A 26,516-nucleotide genomic window follows, 5' to 3' on the forward strand; every position below is an offset into this window, starting at 1 on the left:
CTCTCCTGCAGTTTTGATTAACAGACTGTTAAATAATTGTGGCATTATCATGCAAACTCACCGGCTTGATCACGTGAAGGTGATCAAGGTAGCCAAGTCCAAACGACCTCTCTCTAGAAAATTGGTGCACTAACGCAAGCAATGCTCACATCACTGATTAACATTTAACCTCCTTCTAGACCCTCGTATGTGACTGGTGGCAAGCTTGAGCTTGTTGTTTCACACCTAAGAAGAGTCACCCTTTAAATTACCAATTGGCACATTAACCACTTAAATGTTTCTGTGTGGATGAATTTCTAATGATTAGTTAAACGGCATTAAATATACCACACGCTCTGCCTGGGTAGATGAATGGGAAAATATCTCCTTTTTTCATATTTAAACTTGAAACCATCCAAAGGCAAACATATATTCCTATTTCTATGAAGGTGCAGAATATGGTTATATCCCCAAATACTGTGTTCACTCTGTAAAAAAGTGTTAGGATTTCAAGATGCCTGCACTCGAAGAGTACCAGGTATTCCTTGAATGTAAAATCAATAATTTGATTTTTGTTTGTGTTATGTTTTTACATCAACTCATTCAGCCCACACTTTTATCTAAAGTGACTTACAAGGGAGTCAGCAATTGGCAGATAAATTCTCATCTTATCAACTGGCATCGTAGATCACTACAGTAAATCATATGTATGCATTTAGTGTAGGTGCGCCTTATGGCATCAACAAGTCAGTTTTTAGTGGTTGAAATGACACAGCAATGCCATAGCCTGGTGCAGAATGCATTAAAGCACAAAAAAATGCATAAATTGTGAGTACACAACACCATACAAGCGTTAGTAAGAACTCCTGATTGTGCACGCATGTTAAAGCTCAAAACAGTGACAGGCAAAGCGAGGGAGAATTTCTGCAGATGTGAATCTGTTCATACGGTTTCTCTAGCCGCCGACGAGCCTCGCTGCGCCAGAGCCGGGGAAACTATCAAAATTACTGCATTGTACCCGGTCATGCTCGGTGAGGACACAGCCTCCTTGCAGCTACCTGCTTTTTGGACTGAGGCCAGCGCGGCGTCACCACTTTGGTGTGTTGAAAAGAAACGATGTGGATGGATGCAGCAAAATAGCATTACAAACAGGGCACATTTGCATAACTTTCATCAGCCCGTCTTGAGCTGTCAGATGGGGCCGTTACTGATTGGGTTGAGGGGAAGGCGAGAGGAGGAGAGTGTGGAGGATGGCATGGGAGGGCAGGCAGAAGACCGCTGGATGCTCATGTTTGATTAATCAAAGCAGAGAGCGGTTTTTTCCCCTTTTTTCTTTTCTTTTAGCGCTCAGGGCTGCAGAGCTGACCAGAAGCACTAGCTGACTGTGATACAAACAAAATAGAGAGGGGAACATGAAACAACCAAGTGTGCACGCGCTTATGTCCGTGTTGGTGTGTGTGTCTGTGTGTGTCTGGCACAAGTTTGAACGCATCGTATTATCCTTATCTGAGGCTATAACACTGGCAGCAAGATGGGGATGCAGGAGAAATAAAATCTTTGCTACTCCAGCGTTTGACTTGATTAGGTTGTAAATTGCTTTTTAGCAGATTATTGAGGCCTGTTTCTGGTCTGTTCATAAAACACAGAGTATATGACAAATCTTAAACTTGCAGTATAGTGTACTAAACAACAATAGTGCACAAAACGATGGAAATACTGCTATAAATTAAGAGCTGCATGGCCAGTTGATGCAAAATTTAACCAAAAAAAAGAACAAATCCTCAAAGTTCACTGTAGAAAATACTTTGAAGGACTTGCAGGGTTCTGGCTAGACCAGCGATCAGGACACAATGGCCGAGTGTGACTAGAATATAAACACAATACACTGGCATTAACCAGCACCCAGCCATCTCAGCTCTTCACTCAGATGTAAAATTCAGCACCAGTGATTAGTCTGAATCCTTGAGGGCCTGGTGAGGAAGAAGGGGACAAGAGGAGTCACGTAACATACACAGGAGAGCTGGACACCATGCGCATCCTGATTTTTTTTTTTTATTTCTGCAGAAATTAAAACAAAACCACCGCCAACAAAAACCACTCCATGCAAATGTCTGTGCACTTGCAGCAGTTTTGCGACGAGATGATCGACAATGTAAACAAGCGCAAATCGGGGGGAAAAAGGAAACGCTTTGCAACGAGGCCACATAGCCAATCATGTGGCCCAGTAGACCAGTTGAAAACAATCACAAAGTGGGAGTGCTTATGTTTTTCTGCGCGTCTTCTTCCCCATACGGGCCAGATGAACTGTGTTTCTGCAGTTAACCATATATATTCCCTAACAGACACAGTGGAGTACAAACACACGTTTAAGTCAACTCCGCAAGCGAGCAGACGCTCCTGTTTAATGTCAGAGAACAGTCAGAATGCGCAGGGCCAAGAAACAGCGTCCAGTGCCCCTGAGAAAACAGTTTGAGACAAGTGGAAAGCGAACATCAAAAAAAAGGGAGTGGCATGACACAAAACAAGCTGGATGGGCCTCAGAGCAGCGAGCTGTGCAAAAACATTCAAACTCCCAGCGAGGGAAAAGTAAGAGAAAGAGAGCGAGCGAGAGCATGATAGAGAGCGCAGGCATTGGGAATACACAGAGGGTTCACATGGGTAAAAAGAGGAGAGGATGAGGGCAAGTCTGTTGAGGTCCACATGCAGTTTACAGCAAGTCAGTATATAATGCATGACAGAGAAAGCTTCATGCCAGAGAACTAGATCCTTGACCAACACACAGGCATAACACACAGGCACACACACAGGCTTTAAAGCTTGTGTGGAGCAGAGGAGCATTTCGAAGCAACCATGGCCTTGGCCCTAACAGTCTCTAAATGAGGCTACAGGAGATCAGAGGCCTTAATTGATTACACACAGCCAAGGGGGGGAAAAAATAAAAAATAAACAAACTGAATCACCACAGGGCCAAGGCGACCACCCCCCCCCTTCCTGAACAAAAGCAACGTTGTAAATGACTCCTCAGAAGCTGGAGAGTTATCACAGGCTGGTTGCGGTGCCAACATCATGTGCCAAGAAACACTGGGATCGGCAGAATCCCCAGAGCTAGCCCCTTACCAGCTAGTGCCTTTTATTTCCTGTGTTCAAGGGGCTGTTTAAGAGGCTAATTTCACAGGCAAACAGATTATGTTAATCCATGTAAACATTAAAACACAACAGCTTGGCCGTTTTCCGGGGGGAAATAAATACTTGAGAGTGAACATATTGATTCGGAGAGCTCTCGTCTGTAAATAAGCAACACAAAAGCCATAATGAGACAGACTTGCTCTGCTGGTGTGTGTGTGTGTGTGTGTGTGTGTGTGTGTGTGTGTGTGTGTGTTTCTATCCTCTTCTCTTGCCAGTTAAGATGTTGGAAACAAGAGACGCCTGTTGAATATCTCGGGTGGTTGCATCCCACCTTTAATCCCAAGCTAAGATGAAAGCATCTGCCCAACCTGTCTTGTTAGCCTGCAACTAACTGTTGCACATTTCCAACAAGCCTCCACCAAATTTAATACTTCTTTTCTCTTTTATGTCGGACTCGCTCAGCCTGCCAGGTGTAAATTTCTCAATAATACACGTCATTCACATCTTATTTTGCTGCCTAACCTTGAAGTGAAAGCCTATGAAGCGCATCAGAGGCCTCAGGTGGAGTGATTTAATAGGTAAAGGCCTTAATCTCTGAAATAAAAAAAAATATATATATACCCAAAAAGTTAACGGACACAGACAGAAATAAACACGCAGACACACATACGTTGCAGTTATGAGAGGAGGCATGCAATGCTGCACTGTTAATGACGGCCGGGGTGATATTGATGGGACAGCGGGAGAGAGCCCGGAGAGGTGTGAGGGACCGTGTGGGCTGCATAGCGGGCTGGCCATGACAATTAATGGCCCCCCGCGCCCCTAGGGCTTGTTAGAGGGTCACACCTATCTGCCTGAAAGTTAATAGACCAACCGATCGCCTTCATTACCGGACTCACCTCGGCCTTGCACCTGACAAAAGCGATGGTCTCCCTGCATGGCAAAGGGACTCTCTGGGTTGCTGTTTATTAAAATAAAAGCCACATGAGCCAGATAGGAAATAATTCATGCGACAAGAGTGAGTTATATGAAAGGTAATGAAGTCCAATCATTAAAAAGTGAGAGAAGGGGAGGATTTACTGTCGATGTCTTTTATATCGAATTATGTTATTTCTGGAATATCGCTTAAGCAGGGAAAAACCCTTCTGTGATTGTGCCTGGAGTAAATCTATTCCCAGAAGTAGAAAGAGTGGATGGCGGGATGTCAGCAAGCAAATGAGCATTGGTTAGGACACCTGTGCATTTGTGATTGTGTCTAGCGCAATCACAAATATATGCATATACATACACACGCCTGTATATGATGCTGCTCTCCATGAGATCTTCCCGTATGGATACTCACCCTCTGGTAAGGGCGGTTTCTGAGAGCCAGTGGAACTGCCTTTGCTGCGACGGCTGCTGTCACTGTTAACGGACAGGCTGGACCTCAGCTTCCTCTGCATCTTCTGCGAGACAGGCATGGACGGCTGCTTCCTGGGCTGCTCCGTCGTGGTCGCCGTCTGTTTTCCAGACAGGCTCGTTCCAACCATGGCACTGGCACCGATGCTGGCCCCGCAGGAGCACGTGCATGTGTGCGGGACCCCGACCCCACCGACGCCGTGGTGGATTCCGTTGCCGTTACTCAGTGGGGCAGTGCCAGCGCTATTGTGGCTGGGGCTATATTGGTCTCTGGCAGCATTCCCCTCGCTGGGCTCCGAGACCGCTGGCTGAGGCTGAGCTGAGAGAGGGAAGAGATGAGGGAATAGATTATTATTAAAAACAGGTCTCTCTCTCTCTCTCACTTCTCTTTGAAGCATGAACAATGTGTGTGTGGGGGGGGGGGTGTGCAGTAATTAAAACACCGTAAACACAAATGCATTTGAAGTACTTCAGCAACTAAAATTTAGAGGATATCCCACATGTAGCTGATGCAAGAAAAAAAAGCCTTAAATAAACAAAATCTAAAGTTCATGAATTTGCCGTTTTTCAGGTCCCAAATGCAATAAAATAAAATGAAGCAATCAAATAGGCTATAAAGGGTCCACCTGTTCATTTCGACATTAACTTTAAGAGTTAAGGCAAGAGAACAGAATGATAAACACTTACATAAGATTATTAAATAGAACCGCTGCTTTACTTCAGTAGAGTACATGGACGTTGTTTTTTGGAATGATATAATTTTGGATGCATGACTTTTGCCAAAAGAAACATTGCATCAGGGTATCTATGATTGTGTAGATGCATTTAGGAATTCTTCCCTCTTCTTTGGACCTCCAAGTGAGGTGGCAATAACTTAATATGATCCTCATATGATAACCTAACTATAACTTGCTTGCAAAGAGAAATTGGTCTGCGCAGCACTCGACGGTGTTTTTTTTTTCCTTATTCACAACAAATGCAGCTCGCGATGGTCGATTTTTACATACCGGGTACACTAATGGAGACGTACTTTTTTTTCCTCAGCCAAAATGAACGCGCCTGCAAATCTCGAAGCTAAATCACACCTTGGCACCATGTTCTCATATCATAATATCGATCTTATGGCAAATGTTGGAAACAGAAATGACAGAGAGCAGCAGGAGAGCACAGGAGCCTTACATGTGACAGGATCACAAAAGCCACTGCTGCAGGCAGAGAGGTGTTTGATGGGAGCAGTACCCAGGTGGGTTAAGAAAGAGTGAGAGGAAGTAAAAGATAGATTAAGGCAAAAAAAAAAAAAAGAGAGAGAGAGAGAGAGAGAGAGAGAGAGAGAGAGAGAGAGAGAGAGAGAGAGAGAGAGAGAAAGAGCCGACGATACTGTGCATATACAAAATACCTGCTGCCTCTGCAGCAGTAATGACTTCCTTTTCCTCTCAAAGCTCTGAGATGGCCTCAAATAGTCCTTCTAAGTGTACGCGTGACAGCCACAAGAAGTCAGGAGACAACGACCTGACTGATAAGAAAGAGAAGGATGTGACTGAGCAACAGAGGTGGCATTTTCCTGAGAGTAACACCTGCAAATTCAGCTCTACTGGGACTTACGACTAACTTCCTTGCACATCACAGCCTGCATACGTGTGTGTGTGTGTGTGTGTGTGTGTGTGTGTGTGTGTACGCACAGGCATGCAAAAGGTTGACTTTTTTAGAGATTGACATTCTGTGAATTATTCATCTCTTTTTGAGCCTTGTCTGTGCAAACTGCACCTATTCATTTTGTCGATTCTACACATTCTATACACAAATTAAATACATCTTTCCTGCGAAACAAGGAACATTTTCTCGAGTTACATCCGTAAGTCAGCGATGAGAAATAGCTGTGTGCTTCTACAATAGTTGTCAGAGATGGAAGGTTGGGGGGGGGGGGGGATCATTGATAAACATGTTGTGCAGCTGTCCAAGATCCACCGAACTCTCCAAAGTAGTACAGAATATGATGCTGGTATTTTCTTTTACTATCTGTTTCTGTCAGCACACCAACAAGCACAATTACAGTTAACAAGAGAGGGAGAGAGAGTGTGGGAATCGGGCCCTTGTGCTTTTTAACAACACATCACCCTGGGAGAGGCCGGATGCGAATGTGGATGTAAAACAACAGCAATTAAAAGCAGGCACTAGGCTTTGCCTTCTTTTTGTTCAGGGGTCTACACGCTGCTTCGATAAACAAATATAGACTTTAGGGATCAGAAATACGTGCAGTTTGAATTAGACAACTGGGCCGCACAAGCGAGAATTCATTATGCAGTGATTTGAGTCCAGGTTGATGGATCGTCCGCTCCCAAACACAAAGCCTCGCAAGTCTGCCCGTGACACTGCGGGGGAAGACTGAGGATTTCTAACAAGGAGGCTCAGATCAGGCTACTTTTGTTTTTGTTTTCCACTTTTACCCTTGATAGCTACAACGGACTAGACAGCTATTGTCTAATCTCTCGTCTCTCTAATCCCTGCATTTTTACATCTTTGCATTATTTTGCGCTTGGCAAAATTCGACACCAGATCAATTATAAGAAAAGGAAAGAAAGAAGTCCTGATGGAGGAAGGCTGAAAGTTTAGTTTTACACATGTACACACACCTCAGCACTGACAGCTCTCCTACTACAGTCAGTATTAATTTAATCAAACACAGAACATGGGCGTCCCGAGTAGCGTGGTGATCTAATTCCATTGCCTACCAACACGGGGATCGCCGGTTTGAATCCCCGTGTTACCTCCAGCTTGGTCGGGCGTCCCTGCAGACACGATTGGCTGTGTCTTTGGGTGGGGAGCCGGATGTGGGTATGTGTCCTGGTCGCTGCACTAGCACCTCCTCTGGTCGGTTGGGGTGCCAGTTCGGGGGGGAGGGGCAACTGGAGGGAATAGCGTGATCCTCCCACATGCTACGTCCCGCTGGTGTAACTCCTCACTGTCAGGTGAAAAGAAGCGGCTGGTAACTCCACATGTATCGGAGGAGGCATGTGGTAGTCTGCAGCCCTCCCCGGATTGGCAGAAGGGGTGAAGCAGAGATCAGGAAGGCTCGGAAGAGTGGGGTGATTGGCCGGATACAATTGGGGAGAAAAAAAAGGGGGGGGGATCAAATACAGAACATGCAGGGCTTTTAGGCGCCAAACTCTTGCCTTTAAGATGACAGCAACTCACAAAATCAATTGCCCATAGCAGCTTGCATGATAAGGAAAGTCCATTTTGTCATTTAGGTTCAAGTAGCCGACTCATGCACTCCCACACAACACATGCATGCAAGCACGCACGCACGCACGCACGCACACACACTCGACAAGGCCAGAGTAGTCTGGGAAGCATAATTACCACTCCTTTGTAGAATCTCAAGCTTTCAATTCACCAAAGTATACAGTTATTAAAAAACCGCCATGTAAAAACTTAGAGCAAATAAGTGGCAACTCGGGTTTCCGACACACTGCGGGGCCTCAAACATTGTCCAAATGCTATTCTGCAGAGAGCCATGCTCCAGGAACAGGTTCCTGGACACAGACCATCAGACACAGTCTCTATTTTTATCCCAATGAACACGGTGACTGAGATGAATGGACAGAGAGGAGTGATATTCATAATCATTGATCACCATAATGATGATACTGTCACAGATGGCGATGACGGACGCACACAGCCCCCACGAGACAAATGGAGACATAATGGGATGAAGCAAAAATACAATGGGCGTTGTTGGAATCGTGTTAGAAAAGGTCACATTTGGGCATCAATAAGTAGCGCGGCTCTGTGGTGCAGTAAAAGAGAAGAATCTGCTGCACGGTCCAGGTACCTCCTCAAGATTATTTGAAAGTACATATTGACTTGGGTTACTGGGGGCGTCCAGGTGGCGCGGCGGTCTATTCCGCTGCCTACCAACACAGGGATCGGCGGGTTCAAATCCCCGTGTTACCTCCGGCTCGGTCGGGTGTCCCTACAGACACAATTGGCCGTGTCTGCAGGTGGGCAGCCGGATGTGGTTATGTGTCCTGGGCGCTGCACTAGCGCCTCCTTTGGTCGGTTGGGGCTCCTGTTCGGGGGGGGGGGACTGGGGGGAATAGCGTGAGCCTTCCATGTGCTACATCCCCCGGGTGAAACTCATCACTGTCAGGTGAAAAGAAGCAGCTGGCGACTCCACATGTATCGGAGGAGGCATGTGGCAGTCTGCGGCCCTCCCCGGATTGGCAAGAGGGGGTGGAGCAGCGACCCGGACGGCTCGGAAGAGTGGGGTAATTAGCCAGGTACAATTGGGGAGGGGAAAAAAGGGGAGGGGGGACTTGGGTTACTGTTCCAAAAAAATACTTAGCTGGAAACAGCCAGCCGGCATGATGTTTGTAAGCAAAGTATAAAGAAAGCTTGGAAAATTTTGTTTTCATAAAGCTCATCCAAACCCTGACCAGATAGCTGAAGCCTGCATAGTAGCACTCTCAGTCCACTTCAACATGTTTTTAACAGCGAGTGTGCTTTGGCTCTCATTATTCAATCTAGTTGTGATGTAGTTATAAACGTCAGCAAAAAGTGCAATTCCTCCTCTACAAACTTCCTAACAACTTTACGAACAGGCTGAACATTATGTCTGTTGATAATGAGTTGGGAAAACTTTGCCAATTCGCCCACATACAACGGCTCGAGCTGATGCAAGAATACAAACGATATAGGCTAGCTACCATAGTTGAGCAACACAGATGCTCTTAGTCAAGCCTGCATCAAAATTTGATGTGAACAACTCCCAACAAGTTTGAAAAAATCATGAGCAATTAAAATTGAGGAGTTGTGCGGTTTATCACAAGCATGTAGTGCCGGGTAGGTATCCTGACATAACTGAATGCACACTGCCTGACAGGTTGCATTGAAACACCATGTTTTAGAGAGAGGAGCGTGCGCACACACACACACACACACACACACACACACACACACACACACACACACACACAAATACACTTCAAATTGGACTTGTAACCGCCCTATTTCTAGCACATCAACAACTGTTGAGAGTGTACATTTGTAGTTGAATAATACATGGTTTTCCCCTACACACGCTGTCACACACATCACAAGGGAAACTAGGGGGTGAGTGCTTCCTGACTGTCTAAGCAGCATCCCAATTTGGTCCCCGCTACTGGTAGCTGACAGCCTCAAATATCTGGGGAGCATTTTTAAAAGGCCAGTGTTTGATGGATTCATGAAGAACACACAAATATAATTGCCATTTGTCACCGAGTCCTCAGCGGCTGCGCCACACAGGGACCGGGCGGCGCAGTGCCTGGAGATCTGCAGGGCTGCATGGGGGATCACTCTGTATGTAAAACTGAGTATATAAACACCGGCGCTTTTTGTCACGGAAAATAGGTCCTACAGGAGGGAACTGGAAATTGCACCCCAAAGACACACACAGGCGAGAGGGGCGTATGTGTGTATTTTCCATACACATATACAAAAAAAAAAACAAAAAAAAAACCACACATCGGTAGAATAACTGGGTGAAATATGTATTCATGTACGTCAACCTGAAGCAGAGCCGTATAAATAAGAATTTTAAAATAAAGTCTGGAACATGAAAATATAACACGGGGGTCAAACAGGGCAGTGTGGAGAGTCTCATTTGCATATTGCCACGCTGAGAGTCACAGGTAAGGCAACCACGAGCTTTTCTGTTTCTACGGCTCAGCCCTTTTTAATATTAATGCCCCCGAGACGGAAAGGGAGAGAGACAGAAAGAGGGAGAGAGAGACATGAAGGATATTTACCTAGGCCTATTAGCATGCCCATCATGGGGAGCATACAGTTATTCAAATGTCACATCATGTCAGCCAAATAAACACCCCAATCTGGATCTTGTACTCGTCTTCTAATAACCGCTATTACACGATGCTACGACTTTGTGGGTTAAACCACAGTGAATGGAATATAGGCCAGAAAAAAGAAAAAAAACCCAATCTCAGTTCTGAATCATAAACAGCAATGGGCAAAAATATGCAGTGGCAGTTAGCTCTGAAATGCTAATTCTGCAAACACAGTCAGTGTTTTGTTTATCTTTTGTGCCTCATATTAGAAAAACATGTATATTTTCTGCTCGGCTGGCCATGTACCTGCCTGATTGAAATGCTAATTTGTAAATGTGCAATGACCTAGCCGGGCTCACATCACCCTCCACCACCCCCCCCCACCCCCCACCCACACACACACACACACACCTAAACAGCCCGAGGTATAGTCTCTCCTCCTAACAAACAGCAGTGGTTGGAACAGAACAGCCTCTGCCTTTCAATCCAAAGGGATATATTTTCTCATTAGAAATTATACATCTTCCCTGACTATATTTATAGACGCAAAACCAGGGGAATTACACTGCAGTACTGCGCGAGAGAGAGAGAGAGAGAGAGAGAGAGAGAGAGAGAGAGAGAGAGAGAGAGAGAGAGAGAGAGGAGAGAGAGAGAGAGAGAAAGAGAGAAAGCACAATGAATGTTATTACAAAGGGCTCTGATTAAAATTTTCCTTGGGCATATCAAAGCCCCGTTTACCATTTGACCTTCCCAACTCCGGGACAAGGACTTTCTTTATTGTCTGGAAGGACGTGTTGCAAGGAATGGACGAGCGACGCGGGGCTCATCATTCAACTTTCCCCACCACAACAACCCCCCAACCACATATGCGCACACACACACACACACACACACTTGTGATTAGTATCAATGTAATGCAGGTTTCTACAGCGAGAAATGAGTGAATGGACCAAGACCACTGAATATCAAGAATGAGCACTGATTAGAGACACTAGAACCTCTCGATGTAAAGATGCGTGTGAGAACTGGAACGTGGCCTTGCCTTGGACACATAAGCGGGGTTGGATGGCCACCTGGCAAAGGCTAACGGAAATGTCACTTGCCCCAACAGAAGTGAAAGAACTGATTACTCTGAATATTCAATGGGCAATCCTCGCTGTGTCAGACCACTCACGACTTAAGTAACCCTTCCCACTCACACGCAAACACACACACACACACGGAGTTGTATCTACCCAAGGCAGATGATGATGATGATGATGGAGAGCTAAATTACCTGCCTTGATGTGAGAGCTCTATCAACAAGAGTGACATGCATTGTGCGTGCACGCGCACCTGTGTGTGTGTGTGTGTGTGTGTGTGTATGCGTGTGAGAGATATACCCTGTCAGCAGCGATGACATGTGGTACATGTATCTGTGTGTGTGTAAGTGTGCAGGTGTATGTGTGTCATAGTGGTGGCCCATCAGCGGCAGTGACACGCCAAGTCAACTCTATTAGCTGCCATCATCCGGCCCTGCTAATCATAATGCATTTCATTTCAGGGGGAAACAGCACACCTTCCTTCATGTCTCATTTTCCTATGCACTCCAGAAACCCCTCCCATACCAGGTTTTGATGATACATGAGTGACGAATAGCCAATCAGTGTAGCTCGGCTGTTTCTTGGTAGTTTTCTTTTTTTTTTTTACTTTGTTTTTTTTTTTTCAGGGTGATGGTTATTATTTTCTTTGTCACTGCTGAATTTGACTCCTCAAACCTGCTCCTCAAACATCTTCAAAGAGAATGTTTTAGAAAAACCCAATGCACACTCTGCACACTTCACACACCCCCATCACAAACGACAAGATCACCGAGAAAAATCCAGCATTTATCAATTACACATCTGTCAATTTCGCTGCTTATTGAGGGCGAACCTTACTCGGCTTAATTACATTTTACAGTGGAGGAGGCCACCTGAAAGACCGGCGCTCAATTTGACGACCTGAACCTTTCATCGCATGTGGCACGGGAGGTGGGTTTGGAGGGGCCCCTGTCGTCAATTACGCTTCGATTTCCAAAATGGAACATTTTCCCAGATTAATGTCTCACTGCTATCTGAATCGTTAAAAACTCCAAATGAGATGCCATTTTCTCTAATATGAATCACGTTGAGCGGAAGTCATTCACATTGTGACAGTGTGCCACCAATGCCCCCCCAGAGCTTGGGTGGTTGAGGTCTCACTTTCTCTCGCCTCTCCACGACTGTGTGGAATTTGGCGCCAGGCTAATTTGAGTGGTCCTAATGTAGCTGTGCGCCAGACATCAAGGGCCATTCACGTAGCAGCAAACTGGTGCTGTGAACAACACCAAATGATGTATTATATTCTGCCTCTCTCTTTCGTCTGAGAAGTTTGCATGAGCCCGGTTGAGCCTTGTCAATTCCTCCTTTTCTTCCCCCTCACCCGTTTCCTTCCGCCCGGGAGAAGAGAGGAAATGTGGTAAAAAGAAAATAACTAAAAACGAGTCTGCAGTATCTTAACAAAAGCTGCACACCTTGCATGGGTTCTGGGCTTTACACAGCTAGCTGCTACATTATTCTAGAAAGATCAATTATGACTTGACTCAGAGCAGGCCTGAGGGAGCTGCCAGGCTACATACTCCAAAAACGTGCTCCACCCTCTGCTCACTGACGACTGCAAACAAAAAACTGGTGCAACACATCCAGAGTCATTGGGAGGAGAAGACGGAGAAAAAGAGAGAGAGAGAGAGAGGGCGGGAAGAGGGGAGCGAGTGTATTTTCAGTTTCAGTTACATCGATGAGTCACAGATTCCGCAGATTTCAAAATCTCTTTGTTGGGAGTGAAAGTTCCACAGGAAAATTACTCGTCTAAAATCCAACGGCCAGCGCGCATACATGCACATGCGCATATGCAGGGCTGAACGCTTGTAAAGCATGTACACGTACGGATGCATGCGTGGACACATACGCCAGAGACACAAACAAACACACCCCAGTGTGTATCCAGTTTTGTGTGTTAGACCCGTCTAGTCGCTTTGGGAGTCATAGATGAAGATCTGACAGCAGTGCCACTCCCTGAATGCAGGAATACAGCTGCAGTCTGTCTCTGGGTCAGAGAGGGGATAGACAGTCTATCAAAATAGCCCCAGACCTAGTTCCTTTATTTGCTCAGTATCAATCTCAGCATTAACCCTCTGCTAATGGGACAGCTGTGGGTCAGTGCCTCACGCCTTTGGGGTGCCAATCAAGGCCTTAAGCTGGGAGATCAGCCTTTGGGACAGGGGAGCTCGTCTGCCTCTGAGTGGCTTTTTAAACACGGAGACGGCCATATCGATTTTAGCTCTCGCCTGAGAGGAGGGAGGGGGCTTGGATCTCAACAGCGGAGGGCCTGTGTCAGCTGTGGCCGTCTCTGTTTCTGGATGGGAGCCAGCCCCCGGTCCCTGGTCATCCTCCAGTGATCAGAGGCCCTGACAGAATGACCTAGCAGAGAGGCACTGAACCTGCAAACATGAAGGGGGCACGGAGCTGGAAGCTCTAGGGGGTCGGCGCTGGCGGGGGCAACATCAGCAGAGATCTCAGTAATAGAAAAGGGTTTTAACCTTAATGTTAGAGCCAAAACCCAGTTAGAGGCCAAGTAATCCCCCCTGCGCTGCTCTCATTTGAAGTGGCTGATTTTTCTCTTTCTCTCTCTCTGACTTGTGAAAAGCAGTAATGCTGTCTTGTGTGTGGTCGGAGATGGTTTCAGAAGCAAAAAGCAGAAGCTGGAACTGGAAGTGCAAAGACAATAAACTGTCACTGTGGGTCTGCCCTATCTGTGCTTGGCCGAGAGGTTATATTAGGTAAAGCGCAAATTGGTGGATCTTCCTGTCTGAATGCACATGCTGCAACAAGTCATTGCCACTTCCAGAAAATGACAAACACACTTGCAACTCAGGGCTCATGCGACCAAATATCTGTCAAGTGCAACTAAACATTTTATTGGTCGCACCAGTACGCCTACAATTTAGCAAATCTGTGAGTTTGTGTGTGTATATATACATACATACACACACACACACACACACACACACACACACACACCTAGGGACAATTTAGTATGGCCAATTCACCTGACCTACTTCTCTTTGGACTGTGGGGGGAAACCCGTAGGAAACCCACGCAGACAAGGGGGGGAACATGCAAACTCCACAGAGGACGACCCCCAAGGTTGGACTACCCTGGGGCTTGAACCCAGGACCTTCTTGCTGTGAGGTGACCGCGCTAACCACTGTGCCACCGGGCTGCCCATATATATGGGGAGAGGGAGAGAGAGAGAGAGCATATATAAAATGCAACTTGACTGATTTTTCCCACCTGCATTCTTTCTGCGAAGACATCCTACTGCATCATACTCCTTACCCTAACCATCACACTACTCATGCCTAAACCCAACTAAACTAACCAACGACGGCAGCAAGTACTAGCCAATCAGAGGCAGAGAAGGGCGGGTCTTCGCGAAATGCGGGTGGCAAAAATAAGGCATGAGCATGTGAAAGACCACACCCCGTACTCCTCCTTGAGCAACATCACAACCTTAAAACATACCGGTAATTCAAAATGAAGAGAACTATTGATTATTTTTTCATCACCTGTTACACCAGTCCCCAGCCCCGAAAGGCCCAGCCCAGACCCAACATCATCAACAGATACATTATAAAAATGTATTATTGCAGCGCCAAAAGGTGTGGTGAAAAATTTTGGCTACACCTAAATTATATGCTGTTGTGTCTATTTGGAAAAAGTTAGGCGCATCACTGCAACTAATGTAAAAAGCTCGACAGAAAGGGCAAATATTACAAGTTTTTTTTTCCAGATGGGTTACTTCCAATATCCCAAATCTCCACCTGCTCAAAAAAGGTATTATCTTCCTCCACAATCAACATCAATCAATGCATGTCGCCTTGCGTTCAACAGATGATCTTCAAACAGTTCAGTCCATAAATGGAAGTATGCATATCTAATATTTGGCTCAAGTATTTTGAATCTCGTCACGAAAAAAAAAAATCATATCGAATAGGCTCAGGCACTTCAGGTAAAATAAGCTAATTAGTATTCTTGAAATTTCCCATATGAAATCTATCCGCACCAAGACAATGAGAAAATAATTACAACAGAGGCAGAATTACAATGGCCATTTTAATAAACCCCTGCATGAGCATTTCACCCTATTTATACAGTTTTTGATTCCGTGACCCAATGGTAAGTAATCACTAGAAAATTATGGCTCGGTTTAAAGTAGATCTGTGGTTCAGACACATTTTCTGCAGAGACAGGGGTCTGAAGATAAAGATATGAATCTTGAATAACAACAATCATCCAGTTCCTATCCCTGAAAAAAATATAGAAAACAGCCCAAAGGTGGAAGAAAAAAAAAGACACGATGGAAAAACTGATTTCACTTTAAGACCCTGACTTTGGAATATTGATGAGGAAAAGTGCGACAGTTTAAGGAGTTTGATTCAATACTTGCTTGCTACAGACAGCATTTCGATGGATGGTGACGACGTATTTGGCCTTTGTTTGTATGTGTAGCTAATCCCAAGCTACTCCCTCATATAAATAAAAACTAGCTAGGATATCATAACACCATACGGTTGCCTGTATCTTTTTTTAACCATTGCGCCATCAAGGCATCTTTGTGTAAGACGAGTGGTAATTATGTGCAACTCATACATTAAACAATCCATCTTTAGTGCATTTTTCCAAGTGTCAAATATTCACTTCCAAAAAGGTAAATTCTGCACCCAGGTAAATAACCTTGAAGGCTTGTTGCTAAAGAGCCCAATCGGGGATTCAAACAAAGGCCAGTGTAATGTCTTTCTTTTCAGACAGAGCTATGTTATTTGACCTTCTTTCCTCTATGCAGAATTTCCCTAAGACATAAAAAAAAAAGAAAACTTGTTCCTCATCAGCTAGTAAGGTCATCTTTATCCGCTATGGAGGTGCTTAAAAAAAGTATTTGACAATCCGGTGAATAATGTGACGATTAAATAGCTAAAACTGGCATCTGGTCGTGGTAATTTATTTCCAGGCAGGGCTTGGAGAGCCATGGCCCTGTTTGCAAGAGATATCAGCTGCTTAAAAACCAAAAGAGGTCTCTTGAGGAATGTCTGTCCCCCCCAAGAGATTCTCCCTCCTCTTCCAGGATAGTGGAGCCAAAGAAAACCCATTCACTGACAAGGTCCTTACAAGGCATGCAGGAATGTAACGACCAATGGTAACTGGAGGATCCAGAAATTAATCATGATATTATTTCTCTTTTCTTTTTAAACCAGCCAAATCGGTTCCAGGATGGAATAGCAATTCCGTAGAAAGGTCGCTAACCTACTTGTAAAGTTGTCGGTTATGAGGTTAAATGCTGAGGAGCCCTAACAGGAAACAAAGAAGTCACGCTGAATAATGAAATGTTATTGCCACGACAGTCATGGTGAATTTTACACGGTCTCAACACGTTACGATATTTGCTTACGTATGCAAAAATACCATTTTTTAAGAATCCAGCTGAGGCTCATCATGTTGAACTGTATGGTACTGTAAGTATAATATCAAACCAAAACTAGTTTTCAAATAACACTCCCTCTCATATTTCGGACCTCATTTTGTGCAAAATTTTTGTCACAATGTGGCAACATCCGATTGTCATCCCAATGCAATACCACTGAAAGACAGTAAATGATAATGTCAAATTATCCCCCAGTCCAAAGAAGACAATGTCATACCCATGACATTTCTGAATACTGCTGCAAAAGTTCAGGGGAGAAAAAAAAAAGGGGAAAAGACCTTCAAGTGTGCTCCAGAGTCCAGACCAAAATTTTAGATCCCACATTGTAATTTCAAGTGGCTGGGTTTTTTGCAGCTGTGTGCTGAGGTTTAATTACTCCCCTGGCGTCATTGTGTTGACACTCTCATGCAAATGTAGTGTACCATGTGAAGTGGAACCGTTTTCAGCACATCACAGCAAATCCCAATGATGTCACGACTGCCATGTTTGCTGGCCTGTTTGCGAGAGCTTTCTTGTTTCTTGACAAACCAATATTGTCAAAACAACATTGGAGACTGCAGAGATAAAAACTACTATGTTACTTGAACATGAGACGAGTGGTCCTCTTCAGAAACCTCCCGGGAGTACACAAGCTTTAAAATTGACAATGGAGAGCAGAAGAAAAATAGAACGAGTAGAAGGATGCGGGCAGGCAGATGATTTCTTATTGATTTCCTGTTTCTGTGCTGAAGTGGGCTCTCAATTATCCCCGCCAGCAAGCAATCCGATTGGCCATCGCAGCAAATGAATCCACTGTAAGATCGCCTGGTCTTTGACACAAATAGGCTAAATGAAATCCATCTGGATGTAGAGGATTTCCAACTTTCATCTACCTCAAACACTGCATGATGCAAAATGAATGGATAAATAAAAACTTCATAAAGCGTTCTTTTAGTGACACAAATTTGGGGGCTTTCCGTTCATCCGAAGTGATTTCTTCATGTTCTTGGAACGGTCTCAAAAGGAGAAGCATCATGTCTTCCATATTTTTCCAAATTCCCTCACCAGCTAGATTGTTTGTGTATGTGTAAATGGGAGGGGTGACATCAATTACAACGCAAAACTGTTGTCACAGGGGCTTATCTGCTGAGATGAAAGAAAGGCTTTCCAGCAGCCACAGAAGTGCAAAACTCCACATACCTGCCAAGCTGGAAAGACCTCCTGATAGAAAATTTTTTTTCTTCAGCCAAATCTCATTTCCTCGCTGCTTCGGTAAACAAGCCGCTGGCAATTCATTACATTACAAACTAAAAAAAAAAAAGAAACTGTAAGGAGGGGGAGGAAGGAGCCCTAGAAAAGTTAACAACCTAGCAACCACAGAGCTGCTGTGTAAAGACGCAAACACAATCCTTATTATCACTACGCACTTAGTATATGGATGGGGATGGAAGCAATCAGCTGCTATTAGCCTTGCTTGACACATCTTACTCTTCATGTGAACAATAACACACACACACACACACAAGAGCTTCAGACCTTTTCTGACCTTTGATATATACTACGTTATCAACTTGCTGAACAACACTCAAGACCTGTTTCCAAGGGTCAAAAAGCACACGAGTTTCAACGCCAAAAATTATTGTTGCGCATAGTTTCAACAGACTGACATTCAACAAAAACTATGTAACCAAGTTAGGATGGAAACATGACAGGAGGTAATTGGCAGGAGTTAACCAAACATTGTAAATAGAACAGGTTGTTTTCATTATTGCCAGAGTTACAATAGGGATTGTGGAAAAAGGGCATGACGACTTACTTTCCATGCCCTCCAAAGCAAATGGTGAGAGCATTCCCATCAAAAAATTAGTTTCCCCTATTAATTTCACAAGGCTAAAACAGGACAAGATGCAGATGCAAAACGCAACAGGATGCAGTACGAGGCAACGATGATATGGTGGGGAAGTTCATCAAGATGCAACATACCCAATAATCTATATGAGAAAAGTCTAAGGGCATATTAAATATAGAGCACGCTTTTATTCTTGCTTACAATCTTCTTTCATCATTGCAATGTTAACTTAGTCGGTCAAGCTGCAACAACAGACAAATGGCCCTGCGGGCTACACCTCTCAAAAGAAAAGCAGTCCTACAAAGTGGCAAACATCTCCTCCAATAGGTAAATGTTTGGTATGGGGGAGAAACATTGCGGCTGAACTGCAATCAGTGCGTTGAGACAGTCAGCGCCAAAACCATGACAGGATTTCCTCATTCCCACAACACAGGGCTGAGGGTTGGAAATGGAAGCAGAGTGGAAAGACAAGCCAAGTCTTGTCCATTAAGAAAGCAGGCATGTTGCAGCTCACTTGCCAAGACCATGCCACAGGGCTCCGGTGCTATCTCGATATTATCGTATTTGGAAAACGTTGAAGCTTATCTTTCACTGATCCCAAGTTAGAGCATATATATATATATATTATATTATATATATATTATATATATATATATATTGCATCACTGTCAAAATATGTAGACATCTTAATGGCTGAAGCATGTTAATGACATAGTGGTAAATTCAACCACATAAGTGTTTGAATAAAATGTTGCTAAGTGCTATTTACCACTATTCAGCTCAGCAGCATGACTGTGTGAGGTAACTGTGCTTGTCATTGTCTGCCTATACAAGTTTGCAGTCTTTCCTCTGTACAGATGAGTTGTTTGTTTTTGTTGTACATCGCGAAAGTTAAACAGCGACATCCTGTTCATCCCACAGCTTTCCCAGGCCATTAAAACTTACTTCTTACAGGCTCACAGAAATTAGGATCTTCCTCTGTCACGTGACTTTTTCCTTCAGTGGATGGTGCCCTTCTGGTTGGTTTTGTAGTTCCTGAGGATTGCTTGTCGCAGGCATCTAGGATTGGGAGCAGTGTATAACATGAACAAAGAGGAGAAAGTGGCTGACACACGACTTTCGAGGCAAAACATAATGTCGCACAGTGTGCGTGTGCATGTTAAAGAGCAAGAGAGACGAAGAGAAAGTGCTTCGGTAGTTCATTTTAATGTCAGCCCAATAAGAGCTCAACTGTTCTATAATAAGGTGCATTACAGCCATTCTTCCAAAAACAGACATAAACTCTGAGCGCAGGGTCAACCTCAGTGTACGTACTATAATACCAGGGACAGGGACTGGTGTGCCAGAGGTGCAGAGGTCGCACTGCCTTTTTGCCAGATAAAGCACAGGTCTTTGGCAAATGGTTGCACAACATAGTGGGGCGGTTCAGGTTAAAGCATTGCCAGGTTTCTGGATCTCATTTTCTCTCCTTCTGCTCCCGGGCGTGCTCTACCTGCCAAACTTCTTTTACTGGCATAAAGGCAGCATTCATCTAAATTGGAAAAAGTATGTAGGCAAAGCCCTAGCCCTAACCCTGATAGCTATGCAAAAGCAACAGACAAGGTTTCACCGATTTCTCTTAACCTCTTAATTCTTTTGACATCTTGACACAAGGACTTAACTTTCTTGTTTACAAACCGCACAACGCTGCTTTGTTCAGCAAATGAAGCATCCATTATGACTTAATTTATTGGTTGGGTGCCAGGTACTTGGTCACAGTTGCTGCCCGAGGTTTCAGTAAACAGAATCTTTGAGTTATTTTAAGACCTTATCAGCTTGTCCTCTGGAACGGATAAATCAAAAACTGTACGACGTGATTCAGCGAAACCTCACAATTGTGTTTACCCAACACTGGACACAGTGATGAGTTTGTTCCAATGACGCAGCACTCCGTTTTGCAAGCAATGATGGATAGGGCAAAGAATGAATAATGCACGTCTGTAGCTCTATGTAGATCTGGCACAATCTCGATTTAGGGCCAATTCATGGTGAATCTCAAGCCCTGGTGTGACTGCTGAAACGCTGCACCGATGCCTACTCTGGCGGCATTAGTGTTGATGCATTGTGGTATTTAGTGATCACAGTTAAAGAAAAACTGGTGTACTCCAGCATCCACAGTCCTGGCAGAGGGGAAATCCAGTCTGAACTTACAGTGTCTTTGTAGGTCCAGCAAAAAAAAAAAAAATCCATTCACAATCCAGCAGCTGCAGTGATTGCTTACTTTGTCCTACTTTGCTATATTATTTGACAGCGCCATATTGGTGCTGCATATAAAAATGATGGTTAATTGGTTCATTAGTTGTTTAAAGTTAAAAAAAATTGACAGGAAAAAAAACAAGCTTATTTTACTTGTGATAATACTGGCAACTAGAGAGTTAATTAAAAACGATAATTGGCTGTGGTGGCTGTTAACAGTCACCAGGATATTTCTACAATCTTTATTAAAAAAAGGATAAAGTACTATCGTGGCTATCACTGGGGCATGTATATTGTCGTATGTTAAATCCACATAGGTTTAATTTTAGAATGCTATGGTGTTATTCTACATGGACTGATGAAAGCGGGGTGCTGATTATTGGGGTGGGGGTTGGGGGGCTAAGCACCAATAAATTACCTTTGAACCCAAACAAGAAATTAACATGCATCATGGGGCTTAAGAATTGAATAGAGACATACTGGAATTCAAGTTTTTGATTGTTGTATCGGAGTCGACTTCTCTTGGCAAACAGAGGCCCCCACCCCCTGAATGACATGTGACGCACAAATTGGCTGAAAGTTGACCGGCCCCATTTTTTCTCCTCCATACTTTTCCAAAAATACCATGCCACTTCTTGAAGGTATATGTGCCTACCGTTTAGCACTGATCTTTCAACGACAGTGTCTTGTCGGGGTGGCAAACATAAAGGAGGAAGGAGCAGGTCAAAGGAAATCAGTCCAGTCAGTGCAAATAAGATATGGGTTTGGCTTCACGCACGAAAACATCCCATGACAAAGCCATGCGTTAGGAAACCCCGTTATACATGCGAGTGGCTGAAGTCTGGCTATGTGGCCCTACCGTTTGACAGAAGGGGACTCGTTTCTGGATGGTGGTCCCTGCTCGGCCCCGTAGGCCCATCCGGAGGTCGGACGGAGGTCTCCTTGGACATCAGACAGGTCGTGTTGTTGGGTCACACAGCGTAAGAAGATCCTCTAGTCACCCGGCAGCACTGTGAAAACCAACGTACCTTCATGAATACAAACCTCCACCCCATGTGTAGTAGGTACAGAGACGAGTACGCCAAGGTCCATAACCTGTCGACACGCAGGTCACCGTCCGCTTACTCAACGCGTCGGGGAATGTGACGTCAATCACTTAACAAGGCGCTTAAAAACTTTCGCGGACTTTATATCAAACTATCGAAAGTGACTCCGGCTGACAAGCTAAGATGTTCGTCTCTCTCTCGAAACGTGTCAGATGATGAAACGAGTTTGTGTTTAGAAGGCAGCTTACCTTTCAAACATGACAACTCCCCGCTTTCAAGGCTGAGTTATTCCCATCCTTCTTTCCTTTTTTCTTTTTTTTTTACTACACCATGAAACGCTTTCGCTGAGACTTAGCGGGGAAAGGGGGGAAAAAAGAAAAAGAAAAAAAGAGAGGGAGAGACCAGCTCCGGTTGTAGCTAAGCGAGAAACGTGGATATTGAAATAAAAGCTTTCACCAAGTTGTCGATGCGTTCCCTCCCCCCTCTCCAGATGTTTCAACAAGGGGGGGATTTTTTTTTAGTAAGAAAATAAATAAATAAAAGTTGACTATAATCCTTCACCGAGTCCTCGACGCTCGGCAACGGCAGTTTGTTGACGATAGTTGGGCTGAAACATTTTCATCATATCCGGATTCCTTCAGCCAGTCAGCCGCTGTTCGGCTCCGCTCGCTTTTCTGGCAGTGAGGGGGAAAAAAGGGAAGAAGAAGAAAAAAAAGTAGAAGAAGAAAAGAGGGGGGGGAGTTTGGAAAAGTCGGGCGTGTGTCCCTAAAACATGAGCAACGAGTTAGTGGTATGTTATATTGGTTCCCGGTCACTTACTTAAAACTGCCCATTTTCAGGGTTTAGACTTAAGACGCGCTGTTATATTTCACCGTCTGCGTTATTTTTTGCGTTTGAAACTTGCTGATGATGAACCGAATGAGGAACAAAATGAAATGCCATTCGTGTGTTGAATATGATTGGGTGTTCCTGTTTGGGGTGGAAAAACTATTCTTCTGACTCATGAAACTAGACATTTTTAATCATGACTCTCGTTAGAAGAAGAAAAAAAACTACATTTTGCGCCATCAGCAGGTTGGCTTGGTGAAGCATTGCTGGCCTCACGCGTGTCACAAATGGGGTCCTTAAATTTGCCGGGATGCGTCTGATAAATTTAGTATCCGTCTGGATGAAAATGAACCAGCGTCTAGGATTGGCTCTGAAAGTTTGTGAATGAACTTGGAACAATCACAGGGGCACCACCACAGGCCTATAACCCAAATACCAATCCCTCATCGCCGATGAGATATGTTACCCTCTTTTTTTTTTTAAATCTCTGCATTTCAATTCATACATAATTCACTTTAGATAAATGGCAAGGGAGCCCCATGCAGACTTCCCAGTGTAGTCAGTAGGCTATTGTTAGTGCAGTGTCTTGCTGATTGCCATCATAGCCATTGAACCCTATTGGTAACAGTATAAGTGAGATTTAAACCCTGGTAGTATGAGAGTGTGGAGGTGATTGATGTGAAATATGCCCTCCCTCATTGACTGGCTGAACTCCATTTTCTGGTCCTAATGCAGAAATCACTCCGGGTCCCCGGCATAATGATTTACGATGAATCTGTGTCAATGTTGAACTCGGCAAACCCCATGTAATCCATCTTGCAGATATACCTACCTAGCCCACCCCACCCTGTCTCCTCCCGCCCTCCTGTCCCTTGACTTACAACGGGGAGTGGGGGGGAATGCGGCATTCGCAACTAACTCATACTCTCTCTCTCTCTCTCTCTCTCTCTCTCTCTCTCTCTCTCTCTCTCTCTCTCGCTCTCTCTCTCTCTCTCTCTCTCTCTCTCTCTCTCTCTCTCTCTCCCTCTCTCTCTCTCTCCATCCATAAGTGTTGAATCCATTACGGGGCTGATGTGTAATCACAGAGGGCCTCTGCCCCCTCAGACTGTAATTACCTGGATACAGATACCCCCACCTCTTCCCCTGAGAGCCGCTCAAAGCCAAGAACTCCGTTAACCAGCATGCAATGCTTTCAGACTGCCTATCTGGGTGGCAACGTGGAGATATATTTGAGGGATCGGGCCTGTAAGAAATACCATGGATAAATTACATTTGAGTAATGGGATTTTGACCTCGCTGTGTAATGGCCACGGCTCACCTCAGAGATTGAATCTTGCACAGTGCAAATCAAAGACCCCACCTAAAAAAAATGGCCGTGGCCCACATCCCCCCCCCGTTATGGAAATCATACTACTACATGTGACAATACACACGACATGACTGCACCGTGAAATCAACCTCAGTTGTCTTTGTCTCTCCTCTCTCTGACGTAGTGACACCACTGTTGCTTCTGACAAACATTATCTTGTGTGTGATCATGTGCGTAGTGTCTTCTATACCCCCCCCCCTTCAAAATAAGTCAAAGTGGAGCCGGCTGTGTACACAGTAGGCTGTCACACTGTGTCAAGCTGTGGTGTCAGCGTTGCATCTGTTGCAGTCACATCTCAGAAGACACAAGGAAACATCTCTCTGTTGACTTCATCTGTTTGTTTGGCAGCCTGCCTGATTGCTGAAGTGTGTAGTGGCTCAGTTGGTGCACACACTGCCGACAGGCCTAATCCTCCTTCGCTGAGAAGGAGTTTGGTGCCGCAAACAAACAAGACGGGCACATCTCCTGCTCTCCCTGTCCCTAACAATATCACACAAAAATACCCACACATACACAGACAGACACACACGTGGGTGCATGCACACACATCTGCATGTATTCAAATCCACAATAACCTCCCCTATCCATTTTTATTTTGACCTTAACACTTCCACACACTACATTGTCCTTAGGTGTGAATGTGTGTGTGTTTGTGGGTGTGTGTGGGCCCTGTGATGGCCTGGCGGCCTATCCAGGGTGTCTCCCCGCCTGCCGCCCAATGACTTCTGGGATAGACCCCAGCATCCCCGCGACCCTGAGAGCAGGATAAGTGGTTTGGATAATGGATGGATGGACTTAGACACACACACACACACACACACACACACACACACACACACACACACACACACACACACACACACACACACACACACACACACACACAACCAATGTGGTTCCATCATCTCAAGGCTTTGGAACCCGGTTTGAATGCCTTTTGTAAATGATTGCAAAAGAATAACAGTTATAATGTTATTTTAGAGCTCTGACAACAGCCTTAACAAGCCAGGTTTGACACTTGACTGAATGGCTGCGTGTCAAAGAGTCAATTTGGGCAGTCTGAGCCTTTGGCCTGCCGCAGCACCTGCAGTATTAACCAAGACGTTCCCACAAAGCCTCCTTATATAAGTGGTTTTCGCTCGACATCTGTGGTCCACGCATTTGGTTTTTGTCACGGCCGTAAAACTTTCCACAGGGAGAGGAGGTGAGGAGCGAAAGGGAAACCGTAGAATAGAAAATGCACAATTATCCCTAATGAGCTCGTTCCTCAGCTGAATGTGATTGGAATTGAAATGGGAAAGTTAGCCCGTGCTGGTGCTCTCGTCCACTCGGATGGCGGCGTGAGAAGAGTTGAGGTGTCGCTTTGAACTCGGCTTTTGAAATCTTTAAAGGTTTCGCACACAAACCCCACGCGGCACGAGGAGACGCGGCCTCCTCGCCTTTTTGAAGCGGCAATCCAAAGTGAAGCTGACCGCTGACCACCACTCCGGCTCTACCCTGACGCCCTCACATGATTAATAGCATTATGGTCGTCTTTCCTTTCTTTCTCTTTTTTTTTGAAGTGAAGGTCGTTTTGAGTCTCTCTGATCAAAACATAAAACATTCAACCTTTTATTGGTCCAACTGTCAGGGGAGAATGACTCTGTTTTTGCCAGTTTGAGGCCGTTTCTGTCTGCCTGAAATGACATAAATAGGGCATGAATTGATAGAGTCATTAAAACCAGCTCGCTCTAGTCTTTGTGATCACAATGGGAGCTGTTCGTGTAATTGATTAGCGCTTTGAATGCAAACAAACACCCGCTCCCTCAAGGGACGAGGGCGGCGGCGGTTGAGAAATGGCTCTCTATATGTATGGAGCTACGTACACATCTGGACGCCAAGTTTGGAGCGAGGGAAGAGTGCTCGTAATCAGTAGCAAATGTTCCCTTTAGCTGCTCCAGAGAGTTCATAAATATGTATCCCTTAGATATTGGGGAGGGGGGGGAGAAGGGGGGGATGGCAGGTGATTGATGACTAATAGTGACTTTAAAAACAAAGGAGTCCACTCGGCGGGTTTTCAAGATAACTTAGGCCAGGCGATTCAAAATCCACATGTGAAGCGGGCCGCCTGTAGCGCAGCTTGAGAACAGCTTCGAAACGGTTATCCCCAGCTCCTAAAAGAGGAACATGAGATCAAAGTTGACACCCACGTGTGATTCATTTAACCCCCATTGACACTCTGCCAAGGCCACTGAGACAGAGGGTGTTTGTTCCACCGTCCAGGTCTGTGCTGTCCTGTTGGTTCGCCGCATCACCAGAACTCCAAGAAACCAAGTGAAATCTGGTTCGGAGCCTAGCTCGAA

General features: G+C 44.9%; 1 protein-coding gene across 1 annotated transcript in view; it reads right to left on the reverse strand.

Annotated features, from left to right (window-relative positions):
- mdfic (MyoD family inhibitor domain containing) overlaps positions 1 to 22,632 on the reverse strand; it is a 24,915-nt gene extending 2,283 nt beyond the window's left edge. Inside the window, exons 1-4 of the mRNA XM_056276665.1 lie at positions 22,226 to 22,632; positions 21,791 to 21,941; positions 19,642 to 19,755; positions 4,448 to 4,822 (exon numbers count right to left, since the gene is read on the reverse strand). Of these exons, the coding sequence (XP_056132640.1) occupies positions 4,448 to 4,822; positions 19,642 to 19,755; positions 21,791 to 21,881 (580 nt within the window). The 5' untranslated portion in view covers positions 21,882 to 21,941; positions 22,226 to 22,632. The remainder of the gene's footprint in view (positions 1 to 4,447; positions 4,823 to 19,641; positions 19,756 to 21,790; positions 21,942 to 22,225) is intronic.
- Between the last annotated feature and the right edge of the window lie 3,884 nt (positions 22,633 to 26,516).

Source organism: Lampris incognitus, chromosome 3 (genome assembly GCF_029633865.1).
Source record: "Lampris incognitus isolate fLamInc1 chromosome 3, fLamInc1.hap2, whole genome shotgun sequence".
In the NCBI taxonomy this organism is placed as follows: domain Eukaryota; kingdom Metazoa; phylum Chordata; class Actinopteri; order Lampriformes; family Lampridae; genus Lampris; species Lampris incognitus.